Genomic DNA, 12,936 nt, shown 5'->3' with positions numbered 1-12,936 from the left:
AAAAAAAAAAAGGTTGAGAAGGGAGAGGGTTGACATGTCATGGGGTTGTTAACCAATGTCAGAAAACAATGTGTGTACTACTGTTTCATGAGAAACTATTTGTTCTGTAAACCTTCACCTGACGTAGAATAAAAAAAAAAAAAAACTGGAATCAACTTAAATGCACGTCACTGGTGGGTCAGTTAAATAAATCATAGGACATCTGTGCAAAGGAATATAAACCCATTGCTGCTGAGTAGATTCCGACTCATAGCAACCCTATAAGGACAGAGTAGAACTGCCCCCGTAGGGTTTCCAAGGAGCAGCTGGTGGACTCAAACTGGTGACCTTTTGGTAGCAGCCAAGCTCTTAACCACTATGCCACCAGGGCTGCACAATGGAGTATTGGCAGCCCTAAAAATGAATGAGGTGGATCTAAATGTACTGACATGTCCGTGAAAATATTGTTAAATTAAGTGGAAAAGAAAAAAAAAAAGACAATTTTAGGAACTCATTTAGACAGGAGTAACCTGTGGGAAGGGCCAGCATCTGTCTGTACTTTCACTGCAATAGAGATACAAACACTAGTCATCCCAATACCCTGAGCCCTCCCTTCTCATTACGCTTGCACACACAGTCTCCCGATGAATTCCTACAAAATACCACATTCAAGCTTGGCTATGATAATGCCCCAAACACTGGAATGTGAGACTTTAATTAGGCAATTATATCAAAAGCCTTAACAATGTCATTGCTCTTTGATTGAGAGATTCCTCTTTTAGAATAGAAAATATTCTGAAAGAAAAGTTTTGTATGCAGTGCTATTTAGAATACTGAGAACAGGAAACAATCCAAATGTCTGATAATAAAGCACTAGTTAAATAAATAAGGAAACATTATAATGATGAACTATTATGCAGTCATTAAAAGTATATTTAAGGAGCCCTGGTTGTGCCGTGGTTAAACACTTGGCTGCTAACTAAAAGATTGGCTATTCGAACCCCCAGCCACTCTTTGGGAGAAAGATGTGGTAGTCTGCTTCCATAAAGATTACAGCCTTGGAAACCCTATGGGGCAGTTCTACTCTGTCGGAATCAACTTCACAACAATGAGTAAGAGTATGTTTATGAGAGTTTTTAATAAAAATGGGAAATATTTATGCTATAATGTAAAGCAAAATAATTAGGATGTAAAATTATATGTGTGTTTGATCTCAACTGTGTATTGAAAAAGATGAATAAAAATACTGAAGAGAAAAATACAATTTATTCAATAAATAATTATCATACCATATGTCATTTTTGTGTCATTTTTCCCCTAATCTACATATGGTATAATTCACTTATGTAAAATATTCAGGGGAGGGAGAGAAAGATTAAGATAATCTGATTAGAAATAATTTTTTGATTTCTTTTTTATACTTTCCTACATTTTACAGATATTCTACAATAAGCATGTTTTACAGTCAAAAAATAATAATAGAGTAGGTGTTTAAATAACTACAACTAGAGATGAGTTTTTTCTGGTGTCTCAGAAGGATAGACTTTCTTTTTTTTTTACTTTTTTTTTTATTGTACTTCAGGTGAAGGCTTACAGAACAAATAGTTTCTTATGAAACAGTAGTACACATATTGTTTTATGACGTTGGTTGACAACCCCACAACATGTCAACCCTCTCCCTTCTCAACCTTTTTTTTTTTTTTGGTGAAAATCTACATAGCCAAAGATACACCATTTCAAAAATTTCTACATGCACAGTTCAGTGACATCGACTACGCTCTTCCTATTGTGCTGCTATTCGCACTTTAGATGAAGGCTTACAGAACAAAATCGTTTCTCATTTAACAGTTAGTACACATGTTACCCTATGACAATGGTTAACAACCTCACAACACATCAACGCTATCCTTACTCAACCTTGGGTTCCCTATCACCAGCTTTCCTGTCCCCTTCTGCCTTCTGGACCTTGTCCCTGGACTGCTGTGCCTCATTAGTCCCATTTGGTTTTATGGGGCTGTCCACTCCCCGGCTGAACGGTGAACCTCGGAAGTGACTTCACCACTGAGCTAAAAATGTGTATGGGGGCCATACTCTTGGGGTTTCTCCAGTCTCCTTTAGGCCAGTAGATCTGGTCTTTTTTTTTGTGAGTTAGAATTTTGTTCTACATCTTTCTCCAGCTCTGTCCAGAACCCTCTGTTATGATCCCGGTCAGAGCAGTCAGTGGTGGTAGCCGGGCACCATCTAGCTGTACTGGACTCAGTCTGGTGGAGGCCTTGGTAGCTGTGGTCCATTAGTCCTTAAGACTAATCTTTTCCTCGTATCCTGTTCTCTTCATTCTCCCTTGCTCCCGAAGGGATGAGACCAGTGGAATATCTTAGATGGCTGCTCATAGGCTTTTAAGACCCCAGACACTACTCACCAAGGTAGAATGTAGAACATTGTCTTTATAAACTCTGTTATGCCAGTTGAGCTAGATGTTCCCTGAGACCATGGTCCCCACAGCCCTCCGCCGAGCAATTCAGTCCCTCAGGGAGTTTGGATGTGTCTATGGAGCTTCCATGACCTTTCCTTGTACAAGTTGTGCTGGTTTCCCCTGTATTGTGTACTGTCTCACCCTTTGCCCAAGATACCACTTATCTATTGCCTATTTAGTATTTCCCCCCCACCCTTCCCATCCCTGGTAACCAACAAAGATTGTTACATTTTGTGTGTGAACTTTTTCCTGGGTTTTTGCAATAGAGGTCTCATACAATATTTGTCCTTTTGTGATTGACTTATTTCACTGAGCATAATGTCCTCCAGTTTCATCCATGTTATGAGATGCTTCACAGATTCATCATTGTTCTTTCTCGTTGCATAGTACTCCATTGTGTGTATGTACCATAGTTTGTTTATCCATTCATCTGCTGATGGGCGTCTAGGTTGTTTCCATCGTTTTGCTATTATGAACAATGCTGCCATGAACATAGGTGTGCATATGTCTATCAAAAGGATAGACTTTCACTTCCATCATACACGGTGAGATCCCAGCCTTGATCAGTTGGTGGAGTACCCTTCAAGACTATGGCCAAGGAGTATGGAGCAGAGAGGATAACTTGGTAGATCCACCAATTAAGTCCTTCCCACAGACATGCAGTTATTTTTGTGGAATCATTTCCTTATGCTTCCCAGTAGTACCACTTGCTGTCCAGTCAACCCTGATTCGTAGAGACCCTATGTGTGTCAGAGTAGAGCTGTGCTCCATACGGTTTTCAATAGCTGATTTTTTGGAAGTAGATCACTAGACCTTTCTTCAGAGGTACCTCTGGGTGGACTCGAACCTCCAGTCTTTCGGTTAGCAGCTGAGTGTGTTAACTATTTGCACCACCTAAGGACTCCTACTTTATGCTTAGAAGACAAAAATAATTTTAGAGGCAAGTAGGAACAACAGTGAATTTAGAAGGCTAAAAGAACGCAGAAGGTTGAATGCTTGTAGTCAGTATTTTAAATAACCTGGAATCTTTTTCTGATTTTACTCCAGTGTTGCTAGAAAATATTGGAGAAGAGCTAGATCCTATTCTGGAACCTCTTCTACTAAAACAGACCTTTAAGCAAGGTGGGAGTGTATGTATCCGACTTGGGGACTCCACAATCGAGTATGCACCTGACTTCCGCTTCTACATTACTACCAAGCTAAGAAATCCTCATTATCTGCCTGAAACATCAGTAAAGGCCAGTATCTAAAACAAATGTTACTTTAGTCATATCTTACAATTAATGACTGTATTTTCCTCCTGACCCATAAGAAGAACAGGTCTTCCTAAGGAAAAATGGATTTTGCACTTTTGTGACATTTCCTAAAATTGCTATAATAATTTCGAAATGTTGCTTTTGTGTGTGCTTGCAAGTAATAAAGAAGCCCTCAGTATGCTGTGAAAAAGACTATCAAAGCTAATTTCTACAATTGATATAATTCTTAGATTTTCATTAAAAATAGATGACATATGTTCACATTCTTTCTTTGTAATAAATATGCTAGTTATTGGAATTGGAATTCAAGAACAGGACTCCATTCTTCTTTCTCAAAATCAGGTTGCTGCTGTCTGATTTTATATAATTACTCAAAAGAGCTGTTTTCAATCATTGGTTCTTTCAAAAGACTAAAAATTCCTTTAAAGAGTAAAGTTAGTTTAAAGTTTTAGTCAATGATGAAAATGACTTGAGAGCTCGATCTGCAGCAGAGCTCCTGGAGGTTTGGGGACTATGCCTTTTTCTGTTTTTTATTCCCAGTTCTTAGCACCGGGTTGGCACTATGTAAGTGTTTGTAGAGTGAGTGTATGAGTGATCGAGTAAGTGAGAGATGGCTTTAATTTGAAGAAGCAACCGGGAGAGGACATTAAGAAGACTGTGTAGGCAGTGACTGTATTGTATGACTAGGAAGCCATAGCAGAGCTACAAGGTGTCCTGGGAGCTCCGAGTTGGGGACATACTTTACACTGGAAGTTCAGAAAGTACCAGGTAGACTAGGGGAGTTGGGGTGGCTCTTCAGTTTAGTCTTAAAAGCAGAATGTTAAAATATGGAATTCTTTGCCAATGTTTTTAATCAATTAAAATACTATGTATTATTTAAATGTATAAAATTCCCCATTATTTATTATCTTTTCACCTATTAGGAGAGGCAGTATCGTTAAGAGCTTGGACTCAGAAGCCATATTACCTCAGTTTGAATCCCAGTGCTACCACTGCCAGTTGTGTGACTTTGGGCATGTTACTCAGCCTCTCTGTGCCTCAGATCCCTCATATGTACGATGGGAATAATAAAAGTCCCTATCTCATAGGGTGATGTGGGGATTAAATAAATTAACCTATACAAAACGCTTAGAATAAGGCTCAGCACATAATGTTAACTGTTAGTATTGTTAACTTATAAGTAAAAGTGAGAATGAACCAAGAATGACAAAATCCCAAAGCTAGTTCCTTCCCAAATATTTTTAAATAAATGACATGAAAACCTTTTTTACTTTTCAGTAAAATATGTGACAATACCATACATAAACAATTCTTAGTTCACTAATAACTGGTTATAGTAGAAGTTGTAAAACTCTGGGAGAAAACTGATCTATGATTCAGTATCAAAATCCTTAAGATCCCTAGAGTGTCATATTGCTTCGTTATTTTTAATTGCTGGGATTGATTAAACAGGGATTAGAAAACATAGTGAGGCAGTTACTTGCTTTCATTTACAAATTAAACTACTTCCTCTTGATCCTATTTTTAGGATTTTTTATGTACCTTTTGCTTTCAAAGGCACCCAAGGGATGGTATCATGCTGCCATAATCCTTTTGAGTCTAAATGAAAATAAAATTATGAAACCATATTTGTATAATTTTAAATGTTTATTGTGAACAAATGGCTAGATTTGCAAGAGTTAATTTTGAAACAGCCAATTTTAATGGAATATGTATGAATACCTCCTTGTATCTGAGTACAATGAAGTAGAAGCTGTAAAACATGCATTTTGCCAACTGTGTGCCTGTGATCTTTGGATTAAAGTAAATGTAACCTGTGCACTTGGTTTCTCATACCAACAAGGAAAATCTCTTGATAACTTTAATTATAGTCTTTCCAGGACTAAATGCCAGAGTAGTAGAGAATTACATAACAAATTTAGTGTGTTTTTCAAATGGCTCAGTTTCAAAAATTGTGTACTATCTCACTGATATTTATGATTGTGCCCATGTAATCTATTCTTAGTGGCATTCAAGTACCCCCATGGGGAAAGTGAGGGGGAAAAGTTTAAACCAGAGGAGACTCACCACAGAGAAGGTGCCTGGGTTTGGGCAGGAGGAGGGAGTACTTCCTAGGGGTACTGCAGGAAGCTGTTGAGACTTCCTGACCTTTCAAGTAGGAATTTTTCTTGCAAAAAAAAAAAATTACTGTGTTTCTGCAGAGGAGCTATTCTCTTACAAAAATAGGTGGGAAAACATGTTTCCTACCCTGCAGCCAGTGCTAGAAATTCCTGAATAAAAAGATAAAAAGACAAACATAGAGAAAGACAGCAATATTAGAAACTGTTACCTATTTTCAGATTGGAAGAATGGAAAACCAATGAGCCCTGGCAATGCAAACAATTTACAAACCAGATAAAACCACCAAAGGAAAAAAAAATTGATCCTGCCTTTTTTTTAAAAAAAAAAAAACCTTCCCATGGCTAGGGAAATACTGAATATTGGCCGTCCTTAGGAGGAAGAGTAGGGGGGCACTTCTGTGATTGTGCGGTTTGTACACAACACCAAAGTGGGCACGAATAAAACGAAAACTGGCCCTGAGCTCTAGCGCTGGCCCTAATCCACACCAGGTGCTTCCTAGACTAGCAGAACCTTGGGAAGAGTAAGTAGCAGAAACAAGAGGGACACTTGTGTAATGCAAGTAATCCTACTAAACTGTGTGTGTTATGTTGGGGTTAATTATAACACGTGTAGTTTGCCAATTTTGTTTCTTCTTTACTAAATCTCTTGTTTCTAAAGTTATAATAAAAAAAAAAAATCAGGTTAGTGTATACCAAAATGGCATTCTTTTAGCTGCTCCAATCCAGCTGAATTGTAATATGAAATATAGGAAAAACTTTTAGACCAAATTGTCAGTGATGTGTAGAGTTTGGTCTTACAATGGGATTTAGAAAAGTACTTCCTATTAAGGAATTTCCCTTCAAGAGGGAAAGGATGAAAACTGGATCAAACACTGAGTCACCTCTGATGGTTTGTGGTAGTTGTTGAAATTTTTATAATATTTTCAAGGGTGAGACACTGGCACTTCTACTAACACTGATGATTTCAGGGTCTGACCTCTCACATATGCATGCTAGAAAATGTTCAACTGTCCACAGTCTATGAAGAATCCACTTGGTATCTGCCTACATAGTTTCCAGTGATGGAATAGTGAGTTGCCTATATTCCCCCAAATGTGCTTTGCCTTCTCTTGTTTCTTCCCTTTGCCGAGGCTATTTCCTTGCCTGGAACAATCATTCTCATCCCTGGCTGCCCATTAATATCACACCTGTAGTGTTTCAAAATCCTAGTGCCCAGGTCCCACTCCAGACCACTTACATCAGGGTGTCTGATATCAGTGCTTTTTAAATGCCACCGAAACAAAAACAAAAAAACCAAACTCATTGCTGTCGAGTTGATTCTGACTCATAGTGAGTCTATAGGACAGAGTAGAACTACCCCATAGGGTTTCCAGAGAGCAGCTGGTGGATTGGAACTGCTAACCTTTTGGTGAGCAGCCAAATGCTTAACCACTGCACCATCAGGGATCCTTAAGGATTAAACCCCACAAGTGATTAACAAGGCTGAGGACTTCTGGCCTGGAATGTTGCCTTTCTCTCGACTAATTGCTAATTACCTGTAAAGTTATCTCAGGTGCTCTTTGTTTGGGATGCCCTCCTTGACCTTGTGGCCTGGGTTAGATGCCTATGTTTACCACTGTCAGAGTCCTTATCCCACTGAGTGTTGTGTGCACTTCTGTTTCCCTAAGGAAACTAAAATTCCGTAAGGGCAGGGGCCAGACAGTATCTTATTCTTCTTTGTAGCACAGAGCCTGATTCATAGTTGATGTTCTTTTCTATGAAATACCTTGTGGAATAATCATCAAAGGCCTAAGATTTTAGGAAACAGAAATAGCAGAAAGCAACTCCATGAACAGGGAACATTGACATTCTGGTTGTTCATGTGATACATTTGTAGGGAGCATCTACCTGGTGCCAGGCGCTACAGCCATGAAGTCAAATAAGAGATGATCCCTGTGCTGAAGTTATTTACTCTAGTCTAAGAGAGAGAGAAGTAAACTCATGATTACATACAGTGTAATGTGTGCTATGAAGGAGTTAGGACTCCTTTGAAGAGTTACAGGAAGAAACCAGGGGGGAAAGGGGGTGAGTAGCACCTTGACTGGAATGGTGTCCAAGAGGAGGTGACACTGAATCTGCACATTGAAAGATGAATAGGAGTTGATCTGGTAGATAACAAGGGGAAGAACATCTCAAGCAGAGCCAACTGAAATGCATGGAGGCATTTCATAGCCAGGTGTGTATGAGAATCTACAGTGAGAAAGTAGTAGAAAGGGGTGTTAACGATTAGGAAACTATTAGGGAAATAATACTCAACTCATAGGTGCAGACATTAGCAAGACATGAGGGCAGAGCAAAATAGATTAAGAGGCACTAGCAGGGGCGTCTTAGGAAAATGGAGAGAGTGGTGTCACAAACTAAACAGAGGAGACAACTTGAGGAAAGAAAAGGTTTGAAATTCAGCCAAGGTCACGTAAGTGTTTATTGGCTGATACGTTCAGTGGTGACCAGAGCAAGAAAGTTTCTGTGGTTTGTTGGTGTATAAACAAACAAACAAAACAAAACAAACCTGTTGCCATCTGGTCGATTCCGACTCATAGTGACCCTACAGGACAGAGTAGAACTGCCCCATAGGGTTTCCAAGGAGCACCTGGTGGATTTCAACTGCCGACCTTTTGGTTAGCAGCCATAGCTCTTAACCACTACACCACTAGTGTTTCCTTAGTGGTGCATGGGGAGGTGCAAGTAGGCGCAGATTGTAAAGGGTTGAATAATGAAATGAGGTGGAGACAGAAATTATATATAAAATTTTCAGTAAGTATAGTTGTGAAGGCACAAAGAGAGATAGGTCCAGAGCCTGAAGGAATTGTGGGAGCAAGGGAATGGTTTGTTATTTGGTTTTTAAAAAGAGAGACCTAAACATGTTTACCAGAAGATAGGGAATTTTAAAATATAAGCAACAGAGAGCAAACTGCTTGCAAGAGCCAATAGATACCTGGATGAAGCAGGTGTTAGCAGACAGCATCTTGATGGACACTATTGAAATGCAAATTCCTTACTTCACAATAGTGGCTGATTATTACATGGTAAAAACACTTTACTCATGACAAGTAATTACAGAGGGTTCTTGTCTCTCTTTGTAAGATTCCGTTACTTTTGACAAGCTAGGATTCTTAAAATGTAAATCAGCTTATCCAGCCAAGATGAAGGACACCGTCCAACATGATTCTAATCAATTTTGGTTTTAAAGAGTTGTCAGAAATTTGAGCAGTTTGAAATGAGAATAAATTAATCACCAAAAAAACTCTTTAAAGTATTACATTTCAGTCTTTGAGAAACTTTGGTGGTGTTTCGTAGTGTGCTGTTGAGTCGACTCCGACTCATAGTGACTCTATGACAGAGTAGAACTGTCCCGTAGGGTTTCCTAGGCGGTGAGTTTTCAATCCAGTAAATGTGCCAGCCTATATGTTTAATCATGTTGTTGTTGTTAGCTGCCATTGAGTTGATGCCAACTCCTAGCAACCCATGTGCAATGGGGTTGGACCTTTGTGATCCATGGGGTTTTCATTGGCTGACTTTTTAGAAGTAGATTGCCAGGCCTTTCTTCCTTATCTCTCTTAGTGTGGAAGCTCTGGGATCTGTTCAACATCATAGCAACATGCAAACCTCCGCTGACAGACAGGTACAGGCTCCACATGAGGTGCATTGTCTGGAAATCAAACCCTGGTCTCCCACATTGGAGACAAGAATTCTACCACTGAACCACCACTGCCCTCATATATTTAATCATAGTTCCTACAGTTTGAGTTCTACTGTTCATATATATGCTAACTAAGCATATAAGCAGAAACTTTGTCAATGGAAATAACAATGCAATTTTTGTATTTTTTCACATATAGGTAACACTATTGAACTTCATGATAACTTCTGAGGGAATGCAGGATCAGCTTCTGGGAATTGTGGTGGCACGAGAAAGACCAGACCTTGAAGAAGAAAAGCAAGCTTTGATATTACAAGGAGCAGAAAACAAAAGGTTTTAAATGTTATAAAACACAGAGTTGTTCTTCTTTGTTTCAAGATTACTTAGAAACGAATTAAAGTACATTTTAAAGACCTGTTTTGGTAGATTTAATAGGTACACTGAATGGGAAAATTTAAGAGGACAGTGTAAGGCATTACAGTGCCTCTGTGTTAATGTAGGAAGTTGTATTACAGTGTATATTTTTGTTTTTTTATTGTTGTAGTTTAAATGAAGTTTACATTTCAAGTTAGTGTCCCATACAAAAACGTATACACACACAGTTATGTGACTGTAATTGCTCTCCCCATACTGTAACAGCACGCTCCTCCTTTCCACCCCTGATTCCCCCTTACCATTCAACCAGCTCCTAACCCTCTCTGCCCTCCCATCTCACTTCTGGACAGAAGCTGCCCATTTAGTCTCTTGTATCTACTTGAGCTAAGAGGCACACTCCTCACCCGTATCACTTTATGTCCCACAGTCCAGTCCAATCCCTGACTGAAGAGTTGGCCTCCAAAATTGTTTTAGTTCTGGGCTAATAGAGAATCTGGGGGCCGTGCTTTCTGGGGTTCCTCCAGTCTCAGTCAGACCATTAACTGTGGTCTTTCTACTAGAATTTGAGTTCTGCACCCCACCTTTCTCCTGCTCCATCCAGGACTCTCTGTTGTGTTCCCTGTCAGGGCGATCATTGGTGGTAGCTGGGTACCATCTAGTTCTTCTGGTCTCAGGCTGATGAAGTCTCTGGTTTATGTGGCCATTTCTGTCTCTTGGGCTAATACTTTCCTTGTGTCTTTGGTGTTCTTCATACTCTTTACTCCAGATGGTTGGGACCAATTGATGCATCTTAGATGGCCACTTGCAAGCTTTTAAGACCCCAGATGCCACACACTGAAGTAGAATGCTGAACATTTCCTTAATAAGCTTTGTTATGCCAGTTGACCTAGATGTCCCCTGAAAGCATGGTCCCCAGATCCCTACCCCTGCTACTCTGCCCATCAAAGTGTTTGATTGTATTCAGGAAACTTCTTAGCTTTGGTTTAGTCCAGTTGTGCTGATTTCCCCTGTAGTATGTGCTGTCCTTCCCATCACCTAAGATAATACTTGTCTACTATCTAGTTAGTGAGTAACCCTCAGCCTCTCTCCCCACCCTCATAACCATCAAAGAATGTTTTCTTCTGTGTTTAAACCTTTTCTTGCGTTCTTATAATATTTATACAATTATACAATTATTTATACAGTATTTTTCCTTCTGTGACTGACTAAATTCACTCAGCATAATGCCCTCCAGATTCCTCCATGTTATGTTTCACAGCTTCATCATTGTTCTTTATTGTTGCATAGTATTGTGTGGATATACCATAATTTATTTATGTATTCATCCATTGATGAGCACCTAGGTTGTTTCCATCTTTTTGCTGTTGTGAACAGTGCTGCAATGAACATGGGTGTGCATATATCTATTTGTGTGATGGCTCTTATTTCTCTAGGATATATTCCAAGGAGTGGGATGGCTGGATCATATGGTACTTCTATTTCTAGCTTTTTATGGAAGCACCAAATTGATTTCCAAATTGGTTGTACCATTTTACATTCCTGCCAACAGTGTATAAGTGTTCTAGTCTCTCCACAACCTCTCTAGCATTTATTATTTTGTGTTTTTTGGATTAATGCTTGTTGGGGCGAGATGATACCTCATTGTAGTTTTGGTCTGCATTTCGCTAATGGCTAATGATTCTGAGCGTTTCTTCATGTGTCTTTTAGCTGCCTAAATATCTTCTTTGGCAAAGTGGCTGTTCATATCCTTTGCCCATTATTTAATTGGGTTATTTGTCTTTTTGTTGTTGAGGTTTTGCAGTATGTTGCAGATTTTAGAGATTAGACGCTGATCAGATTTGTCGTAGCCAAAACTTTTTTCCCAGTCTGTAGGCTGTCTTTTTACTCTTTTGGTGAAGTCTTTTGATGAGTGTAAGTGTTGGATTTTTAGGAGCTCCCAGTTATCTAGTCTCTCTTCTGGTGCTAGTGCATTGTTACTTATGGTTTGTATTGTGTTTATGCCATGGATTAGGGCTCCAAGCGTTGTCCCTATATTTTCATCCATGATTTTTGTCATTTTCAATTTTATGTTTAAGTCTTCGATCCATTTTGAGTTAGTTTTTGTGCATGGTGTGAGGTATGTGTCTTGCTTCAGTTTTTTGCAGATGGATATCCAGTTATGCCAGTACCATTTGTTAAAGAGACTGTCTTCCCCAGTTAACGGACTTTGGGCCTTTGTCAAATATCAGCTGCTTGTAGGTGGATGAATTCATCTCTGGATTCTCAATTCTCTTCCATTGGTCTATGTATCTGTTGTTGTACCAGTACCAGGTTGTTTTAACTACCGTGATGGTGTAATAGTTCTAAAATCAGGTAGTGTGAGGCCTCCCACTTTGTTCTTCTTCTTGAGTAATGCTTTACTTATCCAGGGCCTCTTCCCTTTCCATATGAAGTTGGTGATTTGTTTCTCCATCTCATTAAAAAATGCTGGTGGAATTTGGATCGGGATGCATTGTACATTGTATCTGTAGATTGCTTTGGGTAGAATTGACATTTTCACAATGTTGAGTCTTCCTATCCATGAGGAAGGTATGCTTTTCTGCTTATGCAGGTCTCTTTTGGTTTCTTGCAGAAGTGTCTTGTAGTTTTCATTGTATAGGTCTTTTATGTCTCTGGTCAGATTGATTCCTAAGTGTTTTAACTTCTTGGGGGCTATTGTAAATGGTATTGATTTGGTGATTTCCTTTTCAAAGTTCTCTTTGTAGGTGTAAAGGAATCCAACTGATTTTTGTGTGTTTATCTTGTATCCTGATACGTTGCTGAAGTCTTCTATTAGTTCCAGTAGTTTTCTTGTGGATTCTTTGAGGTTTACTGTGTGTAAGATCATATCATCTGGAAATAGAGATACTTTGACTTCTTCCCTACCAATTTGGATGCCATTTATTTCTTTTTCTAGTCTAATTACTCTGGCTAGGACCTCCAGCACAATGCTGAATAAGAGTGATGATAAAGGGCATCCTTGTCTGGTTCCCGTTCTCAGGGGGAATGCTTTCAAAGTCTCTCCATTTAGGATGA

General features: G+C 39.2%; 1 protein-coding gene across 1 annotated transcript in view; it reads left to right on the top strand.

Annotated features, from left to right (window-relative positions):
* Positions 1-12,936, top strand: part of DNAH7 (dynein axonemal heavy chain 7) — a 270,960-nt gene that overhangs the window by 193,567 nt on the left and 64,457 nt on the right. Inside the window, exons 49-50 of the mRNA XM_004378290.1 lie at positions 3,500-3,690; positions 9,707-9,840. Coding sequence (XP_004378347.1) covers positions 3,500-3,690; positions 9,707-9,840 — 325 coding nt within the window. The remainder of the gene's footprint in view (positions 1-3,499; positions 3,691-9,706; positions 9,841-12,936) is intronic.

Source organism: Trichechus manatus, unplaced genomic scaffold (assembly GCF_000243295.1).
Source record: "Trichechus manatus latirostris isolate Lorelei unplaced genomic scaffold, TriManLat1.0 scaffold00056, whole genome shotgun sequence".
NCBI classification, from domain to species: Eukaryota; Metazoa; Chordata; class Mammalia; order Sirenia; family Trichechidae; genus Trichechus; species Trichechus manatus.
Note: the sequence above shows the minus strand (reverse complement) of the source record. Positions and strands in the feature narration are given on the sequence as shown.